The sequence below is a fragment of the Pistacia vera genome, unplaced genomic scaffold (assembly GCF_008641045.1).
Source record: "Pistacia vera cultivar Batoury unplaced genomic scaffold, PisVer_v2 Contig476, whole genome shotgun sequence".
Lineage (NCBI taxonomy): Eukaryota > Viridiplantae > Streptophyta > Magnoliopsida > Sapindales > Anacardiaceae > Pistacia > Pistacia vera.
In genome coordinates, this window is record NW_022196308.1 from 340,122 (window position 1) to 367,065 (window position 26,944).

Genomic DNA, 26,944 nt, shown 5'->3' on the forward strand with positions numbered 1-26,944 from the left:
TTTTGTGATTATTGCTGATATAAATTAGCACGGTTAATCTTTCTCGTATCAGGTTTTCCTAAAGTTCTTCATTCAGAACTCTGTAGCTACTGACAGGCCAGTACAGCACATTCTCATGGCTGAAGCTCTGATCACAGCTGCGAAATGCTTTGTTCCTAAATCAAAGGAGGAAGAAGAAGATATCGAAAGAATCTACAACAGTTACAGAAACATAATCGCAACCCTTCCAAGAAACAGAGGTTGGGCGACTCAGCATCTCTGTCAATATCAAGGTTTTTGGTTTCAACCCATGGTTGGTCTTGAAGGAATCATGTGGATGCAACAACACTTCATCTCTCGACCCACTGACGTTTACCTTATCTCCTCTCCAAAATCAGGTACTACTTGGCTTAAAGCTCTCCTTTTCTCTATAATGAATCGAACTCGATTTGATTTTTCAACTCACCCCTTGCTTACCACTAGTGTCCATGAGTGTGTTCCCTTCATGGATTTTGACCTTTTCAAGACCACTCCGATTGCTGATCCTGAAGTTCTTCCATCACCACGTATTTTTGCAACTCATATACCTTTCACTTTGTTACCAGATTCCATACAAAAATCATCTTGTCCGATTGTTTACATTTGTAGAAATCCTAAAGATGTGCTCGTTTCTTTATGTCAATTCGTGATGAAGGTGAAACCCAAGGATCTGCCTCCACTGTCGCTAGAAGATGCATTTGAAATGTTTTGTGAAGGGATTTCTCCGTGTGGATCCTATTGGGATCATGTTTTAGGATATTGGAAAGCAAGTTTAGAGTTTCCAAGCAAGATCCTTTTCTTGAAATATGAAGATATGAAAGAGGAGCCTTTACTGAATATAAAGAGAGTGGCGGAGTTTGTTGGTCGGCCATTTTCTTTAGAAGAAGAAGAAAATGGGACTGTGCAAGAAATTTTGAAACTATGTAGTTTTGAGAAAATGAAAAACTTGGAGGTGAATAAGAATGGATTCTACCGTGTTCGCAACACTAAAAACGATGTATTCTTTAGAGAAGGAAAGGTTGGAGATTGGGAGAATCATCTAACAAATGAAATGGCAGAACGTCTTGATGAAATTGCAAAGCAAAAGTTCCATGGTCCCGGGTTAATGTTTTAGTTTTATACCCAAGATTAGTGATATGTTCTGTTCTGTTCTGTTCTTTGATGGTTAAATTAATGTAGAGTTTGTATTACTTCCATTTCCATAGGAGATGATTGTAACTTGTAGGATGTGGTTGAACGATTCAGATCAATTGCAAATATTTTCTTTACATTCTATTATTAATTAATATCAACCCTAAAGTATAAATAAATTATTGTAAAATCACCATCATCTACCACCTAATTCAAATTTTATAATCAAAGTTGAGAACAGCAAACATCAAACCACAAGGTTCATCTTCAATATCCGTGTAGAGGGATTCTTGGCCCAAAATACAAACTTATAGCCCAAATCAAATAAAAATTCATTCAAACCCATCAATTGCATTCAAATAAAAGTTCATCTTCACTATCTGAGGTTTACAAATCTATAAGATGCTATGTATATAGTTAAATTGATTAAGGAAATGTATGATTGTGGGAAAATAATTGCATAATACAAATAATGCAAAGAAAGATTTTAGTTGTTTGTGAATGAGCCTGCTGTGTGGTGAATCATTGAATAGTTGTCGATTTGATAGTCTTTTTTGTTGTGTATTATTGCTGATTTTGCTCTTAATAGGTTCGTGAACTAGAAAACCATCCAAACTTTAATGCGGGTAGGGGATCTGTATTAACCACCAAAGGCACGGTTGCGATGGAAGCTTGCATAATGGATGGAAAAACAAAGAGATGTGGAGCTGTTTCTGGACTTACCACTGTTGTTAATCCTATATCTCTTGCACGACTTGTCATGCAGAAGACTCCTCATATTTATCTTGCATTTGATGGAGCAGAGGATTTTGCTAGGGAGCAAGTTAGTTACAATCTTACTCTGCCTCCTCTATGTTGTTTATGTTAAGCTCATACCTGTATAGCTGAGGGCCTGTCTTTTTTCGCTCTGATTTAAATTTGAAGTTCTGTTGGTTCCCCTACGTTTCGTTGATTATTTTCATATTGTGGTGACACTGCTCTGAACTTGTCTTATTATTATTAAAAGTAAAACAGCTGTAAGCAACTTTTCTCAAGAAGTTATGCAATATAATGTTGTTGTATACAGTTCGATATTTTTTGGAAGGAAGATCTCCACATTGTTGTTTTCCTGGTTTTGAACAATATCTAAAAGATGCATGCATGTATCCTTAGTACTTCCTACATTATTTTTGGTTGTTCATTGGCTTGACTTTAATGTCCGCGTGTCTTAAAACTGATTTTTATGTTTGAATCACTTTGATTGGTTTTTCTATTTACATGCTTGTAACATAGTTATGATTCTACAGTTAGATTATACGCGGCCAATTCCGAAGGATGCCAAAATGAAACTCCACTTGCGGATGGTGATAGCCAAATTGGAACTGTTGGATGTGTAGCTGTTGATAATGAAGGAAATTTAATTAGCTTCTGCAACTTCTACGGGTGGATTTGTTAACAAAATGGTGGGTAGGATTGGGGATACACCCATCATTGGTGCAGAAACATACGCAAACAACCTCTGTGCAATTTCTGCTACTGGCAAGGGTGAAGCAATAATACGAGCTACTGCTGCGAGGGATGTTGCTGCTCTTATGGAATTTATAGGTCTCTCTCTGAAGGAAGCAGCAACTCATATTGTAGAGGAGTGCGTTCCAAGAGGCACTGTTGGGTTGTTTGCTGTGTCTTCCACAGGGGAAATCACCATGCCTCTCAATACCACATGTATGTTTCGAGCTTGTGCTACTGAAGATGGGTATTCAGAAATTGGAATATGGAATTCTGAGGAAAAAAATTAAGTGATTTGCTTGAGTTTTCAGTTGTTTTAGGTTCCCCATGCTTCAAAGCTATGTTGTTGCGAAAGGAATTGCTTTCAGATAACTATAATTGTTGTGAATGTTGATGTTTCAATAACACTTTCATACCAGTAATGTAAAAAATTAATCATTCTTGTTTTGCTTGCATTAAACAATAAAATCTTGTAATTGTCGAATTTGTACAATTGTAAGACCAAAAAAATGTTCTTGTTTCTTTGGGAAGGAATTATCAAACACCCAAGTAGAAGAAGCATTTGATCTGTTTTGTTAAGAGGTTTTGATCATGTTTTTTTTTTTGGTAAGTACCTTACTGCCACTCGTACACGAATCTCCTGGGTATAAATGCTAAAAACTTTACCATCCGGCCACAAGCAGAGAGGTTTCTTCATTGAGTTTTGATCATATTTACTAGTGTGTGAAAAAAGAACTTAGTTTCTCGACATCCTCTTAATCCCTCCTTTTTTTATAGGAATAAACAATATTATATTGTTCATACAATGTTGCATTTGATGAAAGAAACATAATTTAAGAAACAAAAAAAATTGAACTCCAATTTATGCTAGTACAATGACAAACTAGTAAATCTTAGGATACAAACTCCAATTTAAACAAGCACAATGGCAAACTGGTCGATCTCGGATCAAACTAAAACATCTAGCCAGAAGCATGGAACTTTTGCTCTGTGATTTGGTCTAGACTCTCCATCATTTCAGTTGTTAAATGGTTCTTGCAATCTCCAACCTTACCTTCCCTGAAGAAGATATTGTTCTTAGAACCTTGAACACCATAGATACCAGTCTTGTTCACCTCCAAATTTTTCATGTTCTCAAAGCTACAAAGTCTAACAATTTCATGCACAATCCTATTTTCTTCTTCTTCCAAGGAAAATGGCTGCCCCAAGAACTCCGCCAATCTCTTTATATTGAGTAAGGGCTCCTTTTTCATTTCTTCACATTTCAAGAAAAGGACCTTGTTGGGGAACTCTAAACTTGCTTTCCAATATTCTAAAACATGATCCCAAAAGGTTCCTGTTATGCATGAAAAGGTAGGGCTGACGTGGAGCCTTGTCAGCATGTGATGGTCAGAACTTGGGAAGGATTTGTGACCATCTAGACACAATCACGTCGCGTAATGGCGCAAGTGGCACGCCCCCGTCAGTGCAGTGGGTGAGTGCCAGGCTAGTAGGTGGTTGGAAATCGTCCACGTGTCCAAACCCTGCATAAGTCAAGAAAATCCCTCGGGCATGTGAAAAATGGGACGCAGAAAAGGATTTGCATAGTACCCACCCACTTGCAGATTTAGTAATCATTACCTTGGTTTCTCCCACTATAAATAGAGGCATTCCCTCTCATTTGCGGGATTGGTTAATTTTGCTCTAAATAGCTTACTTTCTCTCTAAACGGTAGCTCAGCTCGTTGAACGTGACCTGACCTTTATCCTCTTGTTAATACAATAGCAGTGGACGTAGGATTCGCTTTTGAGCATCCGAACCACTTTAAACATTGCCTCTCGCCCCTTATTTCACTTAGTATTCCCATATCATGTATGACTTCTAAGTCCTCTTAGCATTTCACATGTGCGAGTAGTTGGTGTCTAAAATCGAGCATCAACAGGTTCGAATGGGGAAATCCCTTCACAGAACATGTCAAATGCATCTTCGAATGAAGCAAATGATAGATCTCTGGAACTCAAGTTCTTCGGGAATTGCCAAAAGGAAACAAATACGTCTTTCGGGTTTCTACATATGTAGACAATCGGACAGGAAGAGTTTTTTTTATATATATTTTTTTATGGTATCTGGCAACAAAGTGAAAGGTATATGAGTAATAAGAAGACGAGGAGAGGGAAGGACTTCAGGGTCAACAATAGAAGGGTTCCTGAAACGGTCAAGTTCCATAAAGGGAACACAATCATGGATGCTAGTTGTAAGCAAGTGATGAGCTGAAAACTCATAGTTAGTCCCATAGATTACAGAGAAAACTAGAGCTTTAAGCCAAGTAGTACCAAATTTTGATATGAAGCCAAGTAAACATCAGAGGGTAGAACATTGAAATGTTGCTACACCCACATGATTTCGGGAGTATGCTTGAAAAAGAACCAAAAACCTCGATATCGAAAGACATTGTCACCATCCCTCGATCATGTCTTTATATTTATTGTAGATTGTTTCAATTTCTTCGTCTTCCTTCTTTGTCCTAGGAACAAAACAGTTGTCAGCTGTGATAAAAGCTTCAGCCATGAGTAGATATTACCTTGATCGACAATGAGACTGAATGAAGAATAAATTTCTTCAAAAAATTTTGAAAGATGAAGAACATTGTGGCTCTTGGAAAGCACGAGATAAATATAAATAAAGTAACTATTTTGTAACTTCCAACTACAGTTTTTGTATAGCAAAACTCCTAACTTCTAACAATGGTATCCGTATATCTGAATTTTCATTTGAGAATTAAGATACCGATTTTTTCTTATAGATTTACTTAAAATAATAAATAAGTGAATAAATTACATTTTGATCTCAAATGCAGTGAAATTAATAAACAAATTGTTATGCCTAAAATAAGGGCTACCTTATAGTGGTGTCATCAAGCACCAATCAGAATTCAAGAAAGTATTATATTGTCCAGAACATGCCATGTCTACAAAGGCAAAAGGAATATAGCTGTCAACAATCCAACCGACTCAAGAATTTGTCTCCAAATGAATTTGGTTTGCACATCTACCTAAGCCCCATTTAATTTAAGGACATTCTTTGAGTTCTCAACGAATGGGAAGGTAGGAGAGATCTTCATGACATTAGGCCATTTGCAAAAGTGTAATCATTACCTTGAGCAAAACGGATATAATAGGCAGCCCCTCCCCCCACAATTTCGGGATCAGACACTCACGAATTCAACAAAGAAATTAGCAAAGACACACTACTAGAAAGAGACTAGCTTGACATTCTATAAGAATACTTAGAACACCAAACACTTGTAGTACCAGATCACAATTCGTGACCTCTTGTAAGCCTGTCTAACGACTAGGAACAAATTAATACAAACGAATAGAATGGATGTAGGATTCGCTTTAAGCATCTAAATCATTATAAAAATTCTCTTGTCAACTTTACATTTACGTATTTGCATGCTATTGTGCATATAGTACCTCACCCACAAAATTTAATTAGCTCACGTGTGATTTCTTAGCACCTTACATGTGCAAAGTCCTTTGTGTCAAAATCAAGCATCAACAGTTTAGCGCTAGAAGGAGGGCTGAGATTCACATCAGCTCTCTATCCAGTAAACTCAACTAACCCGTCAGTTTCTCTTTCGAAGATCAACCAAAAATTCTCATGGGTCATGACTTCGAAACTGAGCATACTAGCAACGGTAACAACAAGGAGATTCCCCACAACTAGGATACCACTCCTCCTGGAGGAGCTCTAACTCCCTAAAACATTGTGGGGAGCATGCCCTCGACCTCCCAAGCGGATCCTGCCTCAATTCGTTACTTGGACAAGTTTGACAACACTCTCAAAACGATGAACCAATGGCTGGATCGTTTGGACAAAGTAGTACCACCTAATTCAGACAAGGTAGTACCACCCCTAAAGACGTCTGCAGGTCGCGTAAAAGCGTGGAAACGAGCACATCCTTATACCACGCACACTGCAACACAAAAGGGTAAACATATAGCCGATCAAGGGTAGAAAAGCTCAAAAGGGCTTTCGAATACTGCCCACGACCAGAGAAACAAAACTCTTGTTCAATAGCTTGGCAATACTTCACATCAAGAGCAGTCCTATGGCACATTGCACAGGCACGCCTATGAAAGTGCCAGGTGGGGAGGTTACCACCATTATCGGCACGATGGTTCCGACCATCACTGAGAGGGAAATACCCACCATTAGTGCGTTGGTTTTGACCATTGCAGAGATAAGGAAATCTCCCCTAGCCACTTAGCACTTTTACAGGGCTCCAACCCTCAAGTGTCAAGGCATGCTGAAGGCTCCGGCCAAAGCATAGAAAGCACCGACTTGCGGTCTTTCATCAACTGCAATCATAGGGAACATACCCACATTGCGGAAAGTGATCCCCCAATGGCTCCACTTCCTTAAATTAAGGATTTGTAGCAAACTCTAAATTAGCTTTGAGCTCAACAAAATGAGCAGGGAGTAATCATTGAGGCATCTCCTTTTTCTCCAGAAGTCTTGACAGCACCTTTCCCGCCAAGATTCAAAATGCCAGACATGAAGGCATTTGACTAGAATCTTGATCCTCATGATCACCTTTATGAGTTTAATGACCTCATGGAGCTACACCAAGTCTCAAACTTGCCAAAGTGTCGCTGCTTAGTAGTGACCCTGACTGCCCATGCAAAGCGTTAGTTTAGATCGCTTCCACCTGGATCTATCAACACGTGGCAGCAGATGAGCTCATTATTCTTGAGATACTATTAAGCAAATCAGAAGTACTCAATGCTGCTTAACTATTTGAGCAATATACGGTAAGAGAAGAATAAGTCTCTCAAGTCTTACATTGACATGTTCCATAGGGAACTGAATAAGGTGGCTAACACACTTGAAGATTCAGTTCGAACTCTGATTATAGTTGGAGTTCTTCTACAAACCGACTTGTGAAATAAGCTGCAATTGGAAGACAACATTTCCTTTACTTGCTTGTACAATCTCATAGAAAAATATCTGCGAACTGAAAACTCTGTGGTAGCTCTAAATCGCCATGACCTTGGGTCTTCGACCAACGCTTCCAGTTGAAAGGATGAATTCCAGGGAGAAAGTAGAAGGAATGATCGTTAATGGGCAAATGACGATTAGAGGAAGGGAAATAAACAACGTTTTGAGCCCAAGAAGGCTTATGTCCCACTACCTCGTCGTGACAACTTTACTCCATCGAACATATCGATCTTGAACATCTTGGCTGTTTCAAAAGAAGCCAACCTGCTCGTAGATCCAAAGCCCATGAAGGCACCCTAGTCAAAGAGGAGTAACAAGAAATATTGTCACTTCTATAGGGATATTAGACATCATACCGATGAGTGTCGAGCTCTGAAGGAAGCAACTGAAGACTTCATCCAGAAAGGTCATTTCCAAGAGTATGTTGACGGTCCAATTCCCTTGAGGGAAAAAAAACTGTGACAATGGGGAAAGACGCAAAGGTCTCCACTTAGTTGGGACCATCATTAGGGGATCATATTGCAGGGACCTCTTGACATGCACAAGATCAGTATGCCCGAGAAAGTCGATATGAGCCTTACAATGTTCTAAATCTGGAAAAACGACCTTACAAATAGCGTAGAGAAGAAGGAAAAACCTTATCTGAAAGAGCTATGAGACGAGTGCATCATCCTTATACTAACGCATTGGTTATCGCAGCTGAGATAGGAAGGTGTGAAGTTCACAAAATATTGGTAGATAATGGGAGCATCGTGAATATCCTATTTCAGAAAGCCTTTGAGAAGATAAACCTGGAAGATATAGACCTGAAGCCTGTAACCACTCCTCTCTATGGTTTTACCAGAGACCACCTAACTCCCCGAGGAATGATAACTCTTCCGGTCACTTTGGGCGATCCCCACGAAGTGACCAAGATGACAGAATTCTTGGTAGTGGACTGTCCCTCCGCATTCAATGGCATCATTAGACGACCACTATTGCAGAACTTTAAAGCCGTCACCTCTATCTACCTTCAGAAGATGAAGTTCCCCACTCCGTCAGGGTATGGAGAAGTGAGAGGATCATAGGGTGAAACTCGCGACCACTACAATCAAGCAGTCCAGATTACATGCAAGGGGAAAGGAAAGCCCGAGGGCAAGCCTAAGCAGTCAATGACGATAAGCAAGATCAAGCCATAGCCTGACCTAGTGGAGGATAACATTGATCCTTGTATTCAGGAGGAGAATTCCCATAGTGGGCCAGTAGAGACGCTGTCTAAGATCGACGAGCATGAGCCAACTCATATGTTGAGAATCGGGAGTAATCTCAACCCCCAGCTCACAACTAATTTAACGAGCTTCCTTAGATGAAACGTCGATGTTTTTGCATGGACACATGCTGATATGATCATGATCAACCACGAAGTCATATGCCATGCACTCAATGTAGATCGTGAGATTAGGTCAATTTGCCAAAAAAGAAAAGCAATGGACCTAGAGCGCTATGCAGCTCTCAAAAGTTAGGTGGATAAGCTCTTCTCAATTGGATTCATCCGAGAAGCTCATTACCTTAGTTGGGTTGCCAATCCTATTTTGGTGAAAATACCCAATGGTAAATGACGAACTTGAGTTGATTTTACGGATCTCAACAAGGCTTGCCCCAAAGACAGTTTCCCCTTGCCTAGAATCGACCAACTCGTCGATGCCACTTTCAGGCACGAGCTTTTAAGCTTCATGGATGCATATTCGAGATACAATCAGATCTTGACAGTCACGCCTGACGAGGAGCATACCTCATTCATCACAAATTGAGAGCTATACTGCTACAAGGTCATGTCCTTCAGCTTGAAAAATGTTGGAGCAACTTACTAGCGCCTGGTTAACCGAACATTTTTCGAAAAAATTGGGAAAACAATGGAGGTTTATATTGATGACATGCTAGTCAAGTCGTTTGTCGCTTTAGATCACATAGTTTACCTTTTAGAAATGTTTAACATACTGTGAAAATACACAATGAAACTTAATCCACTGAAGTGTTCATTAGGGGTAGCCTCGGGTAAATTCTTGGGGTACATGGTTAACCATCAGGGAATTGAAGTCAACCTCGAAAAAGTTCAAGCTCTCTTAGATATGAGTAGTCCTACAAAACCCAAGCAAGTTAAAAGCTTAAATGAAAGGATAACGACTCTTAGTAGTTTCATATCAAAAGCTACATATCGCTATTTGCCATTCTTCAATGTACTTAGAGCCAATAAAAAATTTGAATGAACTTCAAAATGTGAGTGAGTTTCCTAAAGCATAAAAGAGGATCTTGGAAAGCCACCTCTTCTGTCCAAGCCACTTCCAAAGGAAAATCTTGTTTCTCTACCTGTCCGTTTCTCAGCATGCGATCAATACAGCTCTTATTCGAGAAGAAAATAAAATTCAATGGCTTGTGTATTACACCAACAAATGGCTATTGAACAACAAAACAAGGTAATCCAGAAATGGAGCGATTAGCCTTTGCCTTGGTAATCGTCTCCAAAAAGCTGCAGCCTTACTTCTATGCCCACACCATCCATGTCTTAACTAATTACTTGCTTAGACACGTTTTCAGAAATCAAAGACTTCAGGTAAATTGCTTAAGTGGACAATGGAGTTAAGTCAATTCTATATGCATTTTAAGCTTAAAGCAGCTATCAAAGAGCAAGTTGTCTCTGATTTCATATCGAAATTATCAATCAGATCGAGAACCCGATTAGCCAGCTAATGACACGATCCAAGAGACTGTCCATAATCTGTCAACATGGAGTCTCTATGTTGATAGATCCTTCAATAGAAAAAGAGTTGGAGTTGGTCTTTTGCACGTAAGCCCTGAGGGTGTTCGCATATATGGAGCCCTCAAGTTTGGATTTAAAGCTACCAACAACAAGGTTGAGTATGAATCGCTATTTGTTGGTTTACGATTAGCAAAAGAGATGGTGTCAGAAATGATCGACATCAATAGCGACTTCTAACTTGTCGTTAATCAAATATTGGGAGAGTATCAAGCCAAAGAAGAGAATATGATCAGTTACTTGAAGAAAGCTAAAGCCGGACTCGAGTCCTTCAAGCACTATACGATCAAGCAAATTCACAAACATAACAACTTAGTTGCGAATGCTTTGGCTAAGATAGCTTCATTGCTGGATTTTGATGTACTAAATAACATTTCGGTCAAATAAATTGAAGTTTCCAACAATAACTCACTTGACTAGACGGTGGTACTACAGAGTCAATGATCTGAATGACTTTTATTATTCAGTATCTCAACGAAGGAGTTCTTCCCAATAATAAAACTGAGGCAAGACTCCTACAAACTCGAGCTGCTAGTTACACCCTGATTGGAGACCAACTGTACAAATGAGGATTTAACACTCCTTTGCTCCGATGTGTGATAGATGAAGAAGCAATCTACATCATGAGAGAAATACATCAATGGATATGTGGTAATCACACTGTCACATGATCTATCACCAATAAAATTATCCGACATGGATATTATTGGCCCTTACTTCATGAATATACCTATAACTTTGTGAAGAAGTGTGACAAATGTCAGAGATTCGCGAACATACTACAAGCTCCTTCCCATCAATTAACAACGATGACCAACCCTTGACCATTCGCTATGTGGGGAATTGATCTCATTGGTCCCATGCCAACTGGCAAAAGTGACGTCAAGTATGCAGTGGTTGCAGTGGATTATTTCATAAAATGGATCGAAGTAGAACCCTTGGCCGCGATCACTACAAAAAGCTGAAAGACTTTATCTTCAAGAATATAATGTGTTGCTATGGGATTCCTCATACCCTTATCTAGTGATGGCAATGGGCTGGGCTGGGACCAGGTACCCCTTGGCCTAGGCCCAAGCCCGACCTCATAACAAAGGCTCGAGCCCGTCACGGGTATCACAAGTAAAGCCCAAGCCCGGCCCGACAAGGTTTTTGTAACCTTAGGCTCGGCCCAAGCCCACCCATTTTTATAATGTGATTTTTTAAATATTAATAAATTTCAAATTTTTTATATTTTTAATTTTGTAAACAATTTTTAAATATTAATTTATTTTTGAGTACTCATCAAATATATAAATAACTTTCCACAAAGTGCATCCATCCATCCATGTAGGGTTTGGGAAAAATGAGTATATATATGTAGGATAATCTTGAAATTAAATATATAGTATAAGGGTAATTTAGTATAATTAATACTAAAATTGTCGGGCCAAGTCGAGCCTGAAGACATACCTAGGCTCGACCCGTACCTGAGGTCGGCCCTTAAAATTAGGCCCAAGCCTAAACCCAAGCCCGCGAACATCGGGTTATGCTCGACCTTTTGGGACGGGCCGGGTACTTAGAAATATCGGGCCCATTGCCATCTCTACCCTTATCTCAGATAATGAGAAACAGTTTGACAATGAAGAGTTCAAATAGTTTTGCGACGATTTGGGGATTCATAAGAAATTCGCCTTAGTAGCAAGACCGCAAGCTAATGGGCAAGTCAAGGTTGTCAACAAGACCATTAAGCATACTTTGAAGGCCAAACTTGGCATAGATAAAGGCAATTGGGTCGACGATCTCCCAGAGGTTTTATTGGCATATAGAACCAGTCTAAGGACCTCTATTACGGAAACACCATTCTCGCTAGCATATGGTTGCGAGGCAATGATCCCAGTTAAGGTCGAGACAAGTTCTCTTCGGAGGGAATCCTACAACGAGAAAAACAATGAAGCTGTCATATGTGTCAGTCTGGATTTAGTCGAAGAATGTCGTAACAAAGCTCAATTACGAATAAATTCCTATCAACAATGAGCTAAGAGGTTCTTTGACTCTAAAGTTAGAAGAAGAGACTTCCAGATCAGAGATCTGGTCCTCAAACAAATCCTTCTTGGTACTTGAGAATCGAGCGCAAGAGTATTGGGACCTAACTAGGAAGGTCCCTATCGGGTCGCTAAGGTCATACGACCTGGAACGTATCATCTAAAGCGACTTAATAGTTCTGAAGTACCGCGAGCTCGGAATGCTGAATACCTGCGACCTTATTATCAGTAAATTCCAAGTTCTTTTCTATTTTTTTTCGATCTCATGTACTTGTGAATTTTATCAATAAAATTATTATTCTTCAAGAATTACTTGTGTTATCACATTAAGTCTTCATAATCTTGTTATTTACAATATTGTACAAATTATGCGATCAGAAGAGCTGTGTTCATTTAGTGAAGTGCTTAAATATAAAAGTACAATCACAAATGATAAAAAAAAAAAAAAAAAAAAACTTGTATATATTAATTCAAAAATATGTACAAAGAGGAAATGTAGAGAACTATAAAAATGAAAAAACTTCTCTAAAGTGAGCAGAAGGGAGGACAATCACTTTTCCTCGTCTTCAAGATCCTTGGCTTCAATTGCTCTAACCTCTGGATCGGTAGCTTTGCCTTAAGGATTCTTTTGTTCTTCGTGATCACCCTTCTCACAAGCATCCTGGTCATCCTTTTCCTCCTTGGAATGAATGAGCGGCAGCAATAAGATGGCCTCCTGATATTCTTCGGGAAGGGAAGAAAAGTCCATGTTAGAATTATCTTCATGCAATTTGTTGATAACCTACATCAACCACTCCTCAGCCTTCTTCTCTACTCAAGATTAGTTTGCTGTAACTGCTCATTTAGTGAGGAGATTTGCTTGTGAGCGATCTCAAGCTCTCAATCCTTCTCTCTAGTGGCTTTCTCTATGACAACCTACAACTTGGCTCGAGATGCCTCCATCTCCTTCTCGCGGTTTCTACTCTCTTGAAGCTCCGTTTCTTTTGAGCTTAGTTCTCTGGTGAGCCTTGCCATTGTCAGCTGAAGCTCCTTGGCCAGATCCTCTTTCTTTTGAAGCTCATTCTTCTGAAAATCTACCATTTTCAAAGCAATCTCTTTCTCCTCTAGGCGCTTGTCTGCTAAGAGTTGAACCTCCCTCGCAGTCACATTTGTCTTTGTAAGGGCGTTCCTCGACTTAACGACCTCCTCCTTCAGTTCCTAAGTTCTATCTTTGGAGGAAAGTTTTGTTTTTTTGTGGGCAATGTTCAAGGCAAGAGTAGCCTACAAAGGAGAAAAATATGAGTTAGTCATAAAAAAAAGGGATTTTCAATCAATCTTAATAAAGATTGCAGAAACAAAGATATTCTACCTGGTTCTATAACTGAAGTGCCATCACAAAAGGTCAGAGGGTTTGGCATTCTATTACCTGTCGAAGGTCATCTCCAATTGGCACTTAAGCATGGTGAAAAGTAGAGGCTGCAAGTGCTTGGGGAGCTTCCCAATGAGGTCTAAGATGAGTCATTATTACCCTTCACCTCAAAAGTCTCCTTGGCCTTTTCTTGAGTGGCCTCACCACCTTTCTCTTGAGTGGCCACTGGCATGTCCTTTGGTTGAAGCATCGACGAAGGGGCAGTTGTGGTAGCCACCATGGATCCACTATTGGGATCCATGGCTAGTCGCTGTTTGAGCTTGTCTAAAGAAGATTCAATCTTTTCTGTCACTATCTTCCTCCTCTTCTTTGAAGCCACAAACTTCTTCTTTGGGGGTTTAACCCTAGGTTGAGGAGCTTCGGTAAGCTGCTCCTTTTCCCGATGCTTCTCGACACTAGTTTGAGTCCCCGCTACAAGGGCGTTGCTCGGAGTCTTTTCAGCTGTGGGCTCCCTAAGCAATCTGGGGAATGTAATCTCCGATGTTCTCTTAACTCTTTTTGGTTGCATTGCTGTATCATAAAAAAAGCAATATGATCAGCGAACAACATAAAAAAGAAACAAAAACTAAGTATTTGGCAAAGAGGAAAACTTACCAGCTAAAGAGTCTAGATATGTGTCAGCAGAAAAGAACCTGTGCTTCCTGAGGTTCTCGATCGTAAAGAGCTTCTTCATGTTGCGAAAATCCTCAGGGAAGCGACCAAAAGCTTGAATGCAATTATGATCCTCTAATAGCCGCAACTTAGTTACTTTGTTCTCTGCATAACAAAGAGTTTGTTAGCCTACATTCAAATAAAGAGAAAGGAAAAGGAATGGACCTAAACAAAAAGGAAAACCTATTCGACTCCTAAAATTTACAGAACCCATCGTACTTGCAGAAAAAATATTTGGTTTCGTAATGTTCCACATTACTGGGATAACCAAATAATCCTTCTACGATCGTTGATCGCTTGCAGAGATAGTACGAGTCTTTATCCTTGCTCTTTTTTAGCATGTAGGCACATGCAAGCTCTAGCGCCTAGGCTCTCCCAGGTCGTGTTCACAGAACGAGATGTACATCGCCATTACCATGATGTACCCATTTGGCGTCAACTAGAATGGTACGATCCAGAAGTGGTCGAGTATCGACCTGATGAAGGGGTGGAAAGGAACTTGGACCTCGCATTTGAAAATTACTTCGAAGATCGTAGCCATTCCATCGGGAGGATCTTGAGCTGTAAAGCTTCTTTTTCAATACAAGTTTTTTGAGATCGCATACTGATATGCGATCTTTTGAAGCTCTTCTGCAGAGATCATGGACCTGGCGAACTTTGGGTTTTCGGGTCTTGCAGATGAGGTACCCGGTTGGAAGGTGTCTTCTTCACCAAACTTCCCCATTTCAGCTCTTGGTGTCCACTCACTTTGATAACCACCTAGATGCTCAATTGGTTCTATCATCTGTAAAGGGATGACAACCAGCGGGGATTCAAACCCTAAATAATCTACCTCAAAGGATGACTCAGAAGAAGACTCAAAGGATCCACCCATGGGCGATTTACTGCTAACACTAGAAACTCCTAAAAAGATCCATCATGATTCTTTACGCTAAGTTTTCTAAGCTTTCTGATGACTCCCTCGACCACAACCCCGAAAAATGCTTCTTATCTACCCTACCAAATACCCACAAATCACCATGAATGTTAAAATACCGAAAAAGTATAAAAAATGAGTAAAAGTTAAGAAAGCTTTTACCTTACAATTACCGGAGGGAGGTATTTTGCGTAACGTTAAGTTCGCATCAACGGGATAAAAAAGCTAAGTTTTTTTAGAGCAAGAAACGAAAGTTTTCTTTGAAAGAATTCGTAAGTTTTCAGAATTTAGGGCAAAGTTAGGGTTTTAAGGTGGAAAGGTGATGATTAATTTAGTTGCCTTATATAAGCAAAATTTGGGCGGGAATAAATTTCTTATCGTTGATCTCGACCACTTGTCATTGATCCACGAAAAGAGTGATTCCCACGTTTTGCCATAAACCAATCGACGATAGCCTCCATCAAGAATTGAAATCGCCAGCGTAATCATCTCAACCACATTAAATGCACCCCAAAAGAATGTCATTTCAGCATGCTAGCATTTAATGTTCGTGGTTAACTTTAATTGTGCATAGTGTCACTTTTTTCAGATAAAGAATACTTTATTGCTATACTAGCTGTCAATGCGACAAAAAAAATCTGAAGAGGTTGTTCAAAAGAGGCATTCCTTTGAATTGTCATAAGCGAACACCAACTCAGCTTGTTCAAAAGCTCTAAGCAATGGAAAAATCTAACTTTTTCAAATCGTGAATAATGACCAGAGTCCAAAGCATTTTCCGAGGTCCCGAGATACGATCAAGCTTAGATCGTCGGATCTCCATAAACGATCATCTTGAGGTCATGTGCACAACTCTCAGGTTACAATTCACGGTCGACCACCAGCTCGTGGATCAAGACAAAATCTCATGGATAGCGTGAAGCGATAGCTTTCGATTCTCAGCAACTAGCATTAGGTTGTCTCCAACAATGTGGTCGCCTCAACTCTCATATCGGATTCATGTCTCCAAGACCAGCCAAGTTAGGTCGTGGCATAATCATGAAGATCCCGAAATCTAACACTTTGAATCTTAAGAACTGGGGAGCTTCTGTTAGGCCTAAAATAAGGGCTGACCTATAGTGGTGTCATCAAGCACCAATCAGAATTCAAGAAAGTATTCTATTGTCCAGAACATGCCACGTCTACAAAGGCAAAATGAACATAGCTGTCAACAATTCAACTGGCTCAAGAATTTGTTTCTGAATGAATTTGGTTCGCACACCTGCCCAAGCCCCATTTAATTTAAGGATATTCTTTGAGTTCTCAAAAAATGGGAAGGCAGGAGAGATCTTCACGGCATCAGGCCACTTGCAAAAGTGTAATCATTACCTTGAGCAAAACGAATATAAATAGGCAGACCCCCCTCACAATTTCGGGATCAGCCACTCATGAATTCAACAAAGAAAATAGCAAAGACACACTACTAGAAAGAGACTGACTTGACATTCTATAAGAACACTTAGAACACCAAACACTTATAATAACATATCACAATTCGTGATCTCTTGTAAGCCTGTCTAACGACCATGAACAAATTAATACAAACGAATAGAGTGGATATAAGATTTGCTTTAAGCATCTAAACCACTATAAAAATTCTCTTGTCAACTTTACATTTACGTCTTTGCATTTTACTGTGCATATAGTACCTCACCCTCAAAATTTAATTAGCGCACGTGTGATTTCTTAGCACTTTACATGTGCAAAGTCGTTGGTGTCAAAATCAAGCATCAACACAAATCATCCACATATCTGACTATGAGCACTGTTGGGTACTTACTCGCTCTTTCATATGAGGACATGATACAATTATATTCAGAAAGAGGAGATAATATATATATATATATCTACAATTATATCTTTATTTAAAAATTGAAGACGGGGGTAAAGATTTAGCCAAAAATTGAAGGTTATGTAAGATTGTATATATTTATATAAAAATTGTGTCAAGTTGTGGAGTCGACCAGCTGCCATTTCTTCGACTCTTTTTCATGAAAATTATGAAGCTATACTTAACATTCAATGTTTCAAAAGTTTTTAAAATAATTTATTACGTAGCTATATGCTTGGAAAGATAAAGGAGAATAATGCATTTATTTTGGTTAGGTCTACTCATTTATTTAATGAAAAGATATGTTATGTTAAATGATTGTTTTGGTAGGGTTTACAAGAGTAATGCAAGCCTTACTCACTTCTCTTACTCATTTCTCTTACTCACTTATATGGCAGCTCAATTTTCTTCCTATCAATTCATCTTCACGGCTGGCAGATATGTAAGTGAGTAAGAGAAATGAGTAAGAGAAGTGAGTAAGGCTAGCATTACTCTTACAATAAAATAAAGATAATCTTCTCGGCTATCAAGAGTCCTTACAAGAACCAGAATATCTTCCATATCAAGGTTCAACCCACTGAATCTTTTTTAATAAATTAGGTGATACTTCACCTCGTTTAAGACTTTTGGGTTGAGACAAGATTTGGGTAAGAATAATTATATATTAATCGGGAATATTCAGACCAATACGTGCATCTTGACTAGTCCTCCGACCTTGAGCAAGGCTCCGAAATAGGACAAGCCCTGTGGTCTGTGGCCAAAGTAAGTGGGTTGATATTCTTATAAGTTACTATAACCATACTGCTTCAATCTAACATGTTTTTTTAATGGCCATATTAATTTGTTTCCATAATCATTAATATTTCATTGATTCCATTTTTTGCTAAAAAAAAAATGTTGAAGCTAGAGGAGACACTAGATATTTAAAGTCTAATTACACAATGATAATAATTAATTTCACAAGCAATAGAAAAGATTATTATGTTAACATAAACATCGCATTCCTTTTAACTCTGTTACGGCTTATTAGATAATTTTATTACACCGTCTAACATAAAATATTGACAAGTTGTCGCATGTAATTAGCCACTTACACTTTATCATCAATTTTTGGTGCCAAGTTAACTAATGGAAGGACAAAATAGAATTGAAAGTAACATACAAAATTATAAATTAAATATTTAAACTAATATAAACTATCTAGAAAAGTTTTTAATATATTTAAGATTTAATATTATTTAAAAAAAATTACTTTTGTTCAAAAGAGGTGGCGACAAACTCTTATCTTCGGAACACCATTTTAGATTGCGGAACCACGATCTCTTTCTTTTTTTGTAATTTTCTAAATACTATAGTTAACTGAGGCAAATACCTTTGATGATGCCCCATCTTTTGCAATTACATATATGCCCATAGATATTTTAAGATTTGGCCATTATATACATGTAACTTGATAAAAAAAATTTAATATGTTTCTTTAAAAAAAAAAAAAAAAAAAATGCAAAACAATTATTAAAAACACATTGATTTATTTTTAACATTTATTTGTGAACTAAAAAAAATCTAAATTTTTTTTAAAAATTAAAACATATTTTTAAATATATTTTCAAATTAATAAATATGTGATGAAAAATAAAAATATTTTACAAAGTAAAATATTTATATTTGTTTGTAAATGCATCAATAATAACAAAAAAAAGAAAAAAGAAAAAAAAAGAGATCGTCGGTTCAACAGTCTAAGAATGATGGTTCTGGCGATCTCTAACGTGGACACTTCTTGTAAAAAAAAAAAAAAAAGTTAATTTCTTTAAAAATAATAATAAATTTAAATATATTTTATATTTAAAATTTTTTAATATTTATGTAATTTACAATTCTGTGTTTTAACATAAAAGGTCTATTCACCCTTCCCTAGTAAACTTTAGCACAAAAAATTGACGATAATAGGTGTAAGTGGCTAATTGCAGGGGAGAATGTTAGTTTCATATATTGGAGGAGATGTATGGAAAATAGTCCTAACAAAGCATTAACAGAAACTTAAAAGACTAGGGTATTTTGTTGTTAGCCTAATAATTTTCATACTCCTATAAATATTGAAAGAGGCAACTTCCACGTAATTAACTCAATTATACGTTGCTTTTTTATATTCATTAACTTGAAGACTTTACTTAAACAAATTTGGTATTCCCCTCAAGGTGGTAAAATACATTAAATAATATTTAATTAATTCAATTAATATAAGAATAATATTTTGCTTACAATTCAAATTCCATCAACCTCTTATAATTTAATATGGTAGTTCGTAATTGTAAGTCTATAATGAGTTTTGTCTATAATTGTGAGGCGTTAGGGTTATGAGGAAAAATTTATAAGATTTGGTTGTGAGTGTACTTATTATAATATAAATTAGCACGGTTAATCTTCTCATATCAGGTTGGTAAAGTTCTTCATTCAGTACTCTGTAGCTACTGACAGGCCAGTCCAGCATATTCTCATGGCTGAAGCTCTGATCACAGCTGCGAAATGGTGTTCCTAAATCAAAGGAGGAAGAGAAGAAATCGAAAGAATCTACAACAGTTACAGAAACATAATCGCAACCCTTCCAAGAAACAGAGGTTGGGCGACTCAGCATCTCTGTCAATATCAAGGTTTTGGTTCAACCCATGGTTGGTCTTGAAGGAATCATGTGGATGCAACAACACTTCATCTCTCGACCCACTGACGTTTACTATCTCCTCTCCAAATCAGGTACTACTTGGCTTAAAGCTCTCCTTTTCTCTATAATGAATCGAACTCGATTTGATTTTTCAACTCACCCCTGCTTACCACTAGTGTCCATGAGTGTGTTCCCTTCATGGATTTTGACCTTTTCAAGACCACTCCGATGCTGATCCTGAAGTTCTTCCATCACCACCGATTTTTGCAACTCATATACCTTCACTTTGTTACCAGATTCCATACAAAAAATCATCTGTGATTGTTTACATTTGTAGAAATCCTAAAGATGTGCTCGTTTCTTTAGTCAATTCGTGATGAAGGTGAAACCCAAGGATCTGCCTCCACTGTCGCTAGAAGATGCATTTGAAATGGTTTGTGAAGGGATTTCTCCGTGTGGGTCCTATTGGGATCATGTTTAGGATATTGGAAAGCAAGTTTAGAGTTTCCAAGCAAGATCCTTTTCTTGAAATATGAAGATATGAAAGAGGAGCCTTTACTGAATATAAAGAGAGTGCGGGAGTTGTTGGTCGGCCATTTCTATAGAAGAAGAAGAAAATGGACTGTGCAAGAATTTTGAAACTATGTAGTTTTGAGAAATGAAAAACTTGGAGGTGAATAAGAATGGATTCACCGTGTTCGCAACACTAAAACGATGTCTTCTTTAGAGAAGGAAAGGTTGGAGATGGGAGAATCATCTAACAAATGAAATGGCAGAACGTCTTGATGAAATTGCAAAGCAAAAGTTCCATGGGCCGGGTTAATGTTTTAGTTATATACCAAGATTAGTGATATGTCTGTGTTTGTTCTGTTCTTTGATGGTTAAATTAATGTAGAGGTGATTACTTCATTTCCATAGGAGATGATTGTAACTTGTAGGATGTGGTTGAACGATTCAGATCAATTGCAAATATTTTCTTACATTCTATTATAATTAATATCAACCCTAAAGTATAAATAAATTATTGTAAAATCACCATCATCTACCACCTAATTCAAATTTATAATCAAAGTTGAGAACAGCAAACATCAAACCACAAAGGTTCATCTTCAATATCCGGTAGAGGGATCTTGGCCCAAAATACAAACTTATAGCCCAAATCAAATAAACATTCATTCAAACCCATCAATTGCATTCAAATAAAAGTTCATCTTCACTATCTGAGGTTTACAAATCTATAAGATGCTATGTATATAGTTAAATTGATTAAGGAAATGTATGATTGTGGGAAAATAATTGCATAATACAAATAATGCAAAGAAAGATTTTAGTTGTTTGTGAATGAGCCTGCTGTGTGGTGAATCATTGAATAGTTGTCGATTTGATAGTCTTTTTTGTTGTGTATTATTGCTGATTTTGCTCTTAATAGGTTCGTGAACTAGAAAACCATCCAAACTTTAATGCGGGTAGGGGATCTGTATTAACCACCAAAGGCACGGTTGCGATGGAAGCTTGCATAATGGATGGAAAAACAAAGAGATGTGGAGCTGTTTCTGGACTTACCACTGTTGTTAATCCTATATCTCTTGCACGACTTGTCATGCAGAAGACTCCTCATATTTATCTTGCTTTTGATGGAGCAGAGGATTTTGCTAGGGAGCAAGTTAGTTACAATCTTACTCTGCCTCCTCTATGTTGTTTATGTTAAGCTCATACCTGTATAGCTGAGGGCCTGTCTTTTTTCGCTCTGATTTAAATTTGAAGTTCTGTTTACATGCAAATTTGCATGCATGGAGCTCGTGTTGGTTCCCCTACGTTTCATTGACTATTTTCATATTGTGGTGATACTGCTCTGAACTTGTCTTATTATTATGAAAAGTAAAACAGCTGTAAGCAAATTTTCTCAAGAAGCTATGCAGTATAATGTTGTTTTATACCGTTCGATATTTGTTGGAAGGAAGATCTCCAGAGTGTTGTTTTCCTGATTTTGAACAATATCTAAAAGAAGCACGTATACACAGTACTTCTGATAGAACCTGACCTGCAAATCACCCAGCAATACCAAACAGTCTATCCAACAGTTCACAATCAATGGTCACAACCAGAGAAAGAAATAACTCTATATATTGATATCAAAACAGAACAGTACATCCTGAGATAATACATCCAAAGGCCATGTTCTATCGGCAACCCAATGAACCAATAACAACCGAAAATAATGCAAAGTACAATAAAGAAAACAATAAATGATGAGACAGAACTTCGAGGGTCAATCACCTCCCTTCCCAACCTTAACCTTCTTTTATGAATATCCTTTTCTTTTCTCCACCTCCTTTTTATATTCCCTGACACTTTTTTGCTCCTAACATAATTCCTCTTTCATCTAATCCTATCAGGCCACCTGTCCTCCCATAACAAATCCTAACCTCCTACATAGCAAATATTCCCCTACTTCTTACCACTACTCTTCCTACGGTAAACCAACCCCTTTAGTTGCTCATCATTACCCTCCCCAAGGAGAACCACCTTGTCCTTAAGGTAGAAAGAAGGGAATTCGTAGTGGATAGTGTCAAAATCCTCCCAAGTGTTTTCATAGGGAGGTAAGCCTTTCCATTGAATTAGCACCTCCCACTGTCCATTCAGGAGCTTCCTTTTCTTGAGTACTGCTTCAGGTTCAAGTTGCAAAATGAAATCTTCATTGAGGGTTGTCGGTAGAGGTTGGCTATTGGGGATTGGGAAAGTTGCCCTTTTCAATTGCGAAACATGGAAAACGTCATGAATACGAGCTGAAGAAGGTAATGCCAGCCTGTATGCAACTGCCCCAATTCTGTCGGTGATCACAAATGGACCGTAAAACCGCGGGCTAAGTTTCTCATTATATTGACGAGCTAGAGATCTTAATCTGTATGGCTGTAACTTTAAATACATAGATTCCCCTATTTCAAACGTAACTTCTCGTCGGCAGTGATCAGCATAAGTTTTCATTCGGTTTTGAGCCTTGAAGAGATTCTCATTTAATTCCTCGATGATATGGTTGCATTGCTGAAGTTGCTGGTCAACTTCTTCGACTGAAGAAGTGTGGTCTGCATAGCGCAACACCGTTGGAGGGTCACGACCATAAAGAGCCTTAAATGGACACATCCCTGTGGATCTATTATAAGTGGTGTTGAACTAAAACTCTGCCCACAAAACCCATCTTGGCCATTGTTGGGGTTGGCTATTGACAAAGCACCAGAGGTATGTCTCCAAGCAGTGGTTTACCACCTCTGTTTGACCATCCGTCTGTGGGTGGTAAGCTGAACTCATGTGCAATTAGGTACCTGACTGTTTAAACAATTCTCCCCAAAAGTTGCTCATGAAAACCCTATCCCGATCCGAAACAATGGTACGGGGAAACCCATGCAGTCGGACCACCTCTTTGATAAACAGGTCAGCTACCACTTTGGCTGTGTAAGGATGCTTAAGAGTTAAAAAATGGCTATATTTTGTAAGACGATCAATCACTACCAGAATTGTATCGACCCCAAGAGCTTTGGGAAGCCCCATGATAAATTCCATCGAGACATCTTCCCACACTTGGTTAGGAATAGGCAATGGCTGAAGCAAACCCGCTGGGCTCAAGGCGTCGTATTTATTTTGTTGGCAAATAGAGCAAGCGGCCACAAACTCCTTAATGTCATTCTTCATTTCCTCCCAAAACACCACATTTGTGATGCGCTTATATGTCCGAAAGAACCCCGAATGGCCCCCGATGGGTGAGGCATGAAACTCATGTAATATTTTCTGGATATGAGGTCCAGATTTAGGTACCACCAGCCTGTTATGGTACAGCAGATGGCGTCCCACCAATCTGAAATGAGAATGGCTATTCGAGTCGATAAAGAGCTGTTGCATGATCTCGTGTAACCTGTCATCTTGCTGAATGGCATCTTCTAAACTGGCTAGTCTCAAAAAATAGCCCATAGAAAGAGCATGATGCTCTACAACTTCAGGCATCCTAGAAAGAGTGTCTATTGCCTTGTTCTGTGGCCCAGGTTTATACTGAATTATAAAATCTAACCCCTAACAACTTGATAACCCATTTTTACTGATTCTCAATCAACAGTGTTTGATCAGTTAAGAAGTGAAGACTGCGCTGATCTGTCCGAATAACAAAGCATCTTCCCAAAAGATAATGGCGCCACTTTTGCACAGCCATAACTATAGCCATTAATTCACGTTCATAGACTGATTTCAGTTGGAATTTAGAGACAAACCTTTGTTGAGAAAGGCAATAGGTCGCCCCTGTTGCATCAGCACAGCTCCTAAACCACTCCCGGAAGCATCAGTCTCTGTGATAAATTCTTGAGTGAAATTAGGCATCCGAAGAACTGGGACACTTGTCATGAGCCTTTTTAACTCTTCAAAAGCACCTTGAGCTGCTGTATTCCACACAAATGAATCCTTCTTTAATAGGGCAGTGAGTGGAAGGGCTATCTTTCCATAATCGCGAACAAAGTGGCGATAATATCCTGTCAGCCCTAGAAAACCTCGGAGTGCCCTGATGTCTCTTGGTTCTGGCCATTTAGTAATACTCTTTATCTGTGAGGGGTCAACTGCCACGCCCTTAGCTGAGACCACATGCCCCAAATATTCTAACTGGGGTTGCCCAAAATGACATTTCTTCTAATTGACCACCAACTGATTTTCTAATAGTACCTGTAAAATAATGCTTAGATGCCTAGCATGTTCGCCCACCTCCCTACTATAAATCAGTATGTCGTCGAAGAAAACTAACAAGAACTTTCTTAAATAAGGCTTGAAGATGTCATTCATTACTGCTTGGAAGGTGACTGGTGCATTGGTAAGGCCGAAGGGCATTACCAGAAATTCATAGTGCCCTTCGTGTGTTCGGAAAGCTGTTTTGTGTGTGTCCTCTGGTTTAACTCTGATTTGATGATAGCCTGACTTCAAATCGAGCTTCGAAAACACTATTGCCCCTTCTAACTCATCAAATAACTTGTCGATAGTTGGAATCGAAAATTTGTCTGGAACTGTCACCTTGTTAACTACCCTATAATCCACACAAAATCTCCACCCTCCATCCTTCTTCTTCACCAATAAAACAGGACTTGAGAATGGGTTGATGCTTGACTTTATAATTCTCGAAGCCAGCATTTCCTTGACAATGCGCTCTATTTCATTTTTTTGATAGTAAGGGTACCTATATGGTCTAAGGTTTGGTGGTTGAGTTCCTGGAACTAATTTAATGGTGTGGTATCTTGACCTGGCAGGTGGTAACCCGGGAAGTGGATCGAAAACTTGACTAAATTTCTCCAACACCTCCAGCAATCGAGCTCGTGTTGGCTCCCCTACGTTTCATTGACTACTTTCATATTGTGGTGATACTGCTCTGAACTTGTCTTATTATTATGAAAAGTAAAACAACTGTAAGCAAATTTTCTCAAAAAGCTATGCAGTATAATGTTGTTTTATGCGGTTCGATATTTGTTGGAAGGAAGATCTCCACAATGTTGTTTTCCTGATTTTGAACAATATCTAAAAGAAGCATGTATACACAGTACTTCCTACATTATTTAATAGTTCTTTTCCTGATTTTGAACAATATCTAAAGAAGCATGTCCTTTATCAGAATTTCTGTCTCAGTGGAAATGTTTTTTCTAGTTCTGTGTGAACTAGACTTCTTGAAGCCTTTTTTTTCTTTTTTACATAAATAGTTTGTTCCTGAATTTCCATAAACTAGCTGTGCATTTTTCTCTATATTAGTTTGAGTTGAATTTTGATCATCTTTTGTTGTTCACTTTGTTAGATGCATCCCTACTAGCATTTATTAGATGAGTTTTTGATATTGATCAAATTGTCACATATGGTTGTGATTTTTAAATTGTCCAGGGTGTTGAAACTGTAGATTCAAGTCATTTTATTACACCAGAAAATGTTGAAAGGCTAAAGCAGGCAAAAGAAGCCAATAGAGTTTAGGTATCTCTTTTTCCTAGAAATGTAGATAAATGAGATTCAGAATTCTGATGCTTTTAACTTTTCAAATAAATTTTTACTTATTAGTTATCTCTTTTATCTGCTTCTTGAATTTTGCTACCATTAAGGTTGCCCATCTGCTTGACGTTTCTGTGGTTTTGATAGAAAGTAGAAACCTAGTATGAAAATATATTTACTTAGCATGGTTTGATAACTGAGGATAGTATCAGTGTGATGCACTGACTATATATAATTGCAACTTTTAATCATTTGACATATTGTAATGTATTTTTTGGTTATGTTTCTTTAACCAGGGTATTATTTTTGGTTGTTCATTGGCTTAACTTTAATGTCAGCGTGCCTGAAAATTGGTTTTTATGTTTGAATCACTTTGATTGGTTTTTTTATTTACATGCTTGTAAAATAGTTATGATTCTACAGTTAGATTATACACAGCCAATTCCGAAGGATGCCAAAATGAAACTCCACTTGTGGATGGTGATAGCCAAATTGGAACTGTTGGATGTGTAGCTGTTGATAATGAAGGAAATTTAGCTTCTGCAACTTCTACGGGTGGATTTGTTAACAAAATGCTGGGTAGGATTGGGGATACACCCATCATTGGTGCAGAAACATACACAAACAACCTCTGTGCAATTTCTGCTACTGGCAAGGGTGAAGCAATAATACAAGCTACTGCTGCGAGGGATGTTGCTGGTCTTATGGAATTTATAGGTCTCTCTCTGAAGGAAGCAGTAGCTCATGCTGTAGAGGAGTGGGTTCCAAGAGGCACTGTTGGGTTGATTGTTGTGTCTTCCACAAGGGAAATCACCATGCCTCTCAATACCACAAGCATGTTTCGAGCTTCTGTTACTGAAGATAGGTATTCAGAAATTGGAATATGAAATTCTGAGGAAATTTAAATGACTTGCTTGAGTTTTTAGTTGTTTTAGGCTCCCCATGCTTCAAAGCTATGTTGTTGCGAAATGAATTGCTTTCAGATAACTATAATTGTTGTGAATGTTGATGTTTCAATAA

General features: G+C 38.3%; 1 protein-coding gene and 1 pseudogene across 2 annotated transcripts; both read left to right on the forward strand.

Annotated features, from left to right (window-relative positions):
* On the forward strand, window positions 1-26,811 carry LOC116146345 (isoaspartyl peptidase/L-asparaginase-like). 2 transcript variants are annotated; one of them, XM_031431758.1, is made up of 2 exons: window positions 1-377; window positions 26,348-26,811. In XM_031431758.1, exons 1-2 carry the CDS (start codon window positions 116-118, stop codon window positions 26,809-26,811), a joined length of 726 nt encoding a protein of 241 aa, XP_031287618.1. In that variant the 5' UTR covers window positions 1-115. The 2 variants fall into 2 exon arrangements, 1 of the variants encoding a protein (XP_031287618.1); XR_004130483.1 differs by lacking the exon at window positions 26,348-26,811 and adding an exon at window positions 674-898 and having other exon boundaries at window positions 290-377.
* Window positions 1,799-3,079, forward strand: LOC116146346 (annotated as a pseudogene).
* Window positions 26,812-26,944: the final 133 nt, after the last annotated feature.

Excerpts from the sequence above, each read along its gene's own strand:
- LOC116146345 (XM_031431758.1), top strand. The coding sequence starts at position 116 with ATGGCTGAAGCTCTGATCACAGCTGCGAAATGCTTTGTTCCTAAATCA. Across the intron at positions 378-26,347 it reads TATCTCCTCTCCAAAATCAG|TTAGATTATACACAGCCAAT; the intron begins GTACTACTTGGC and ends ATGATTCTACAG.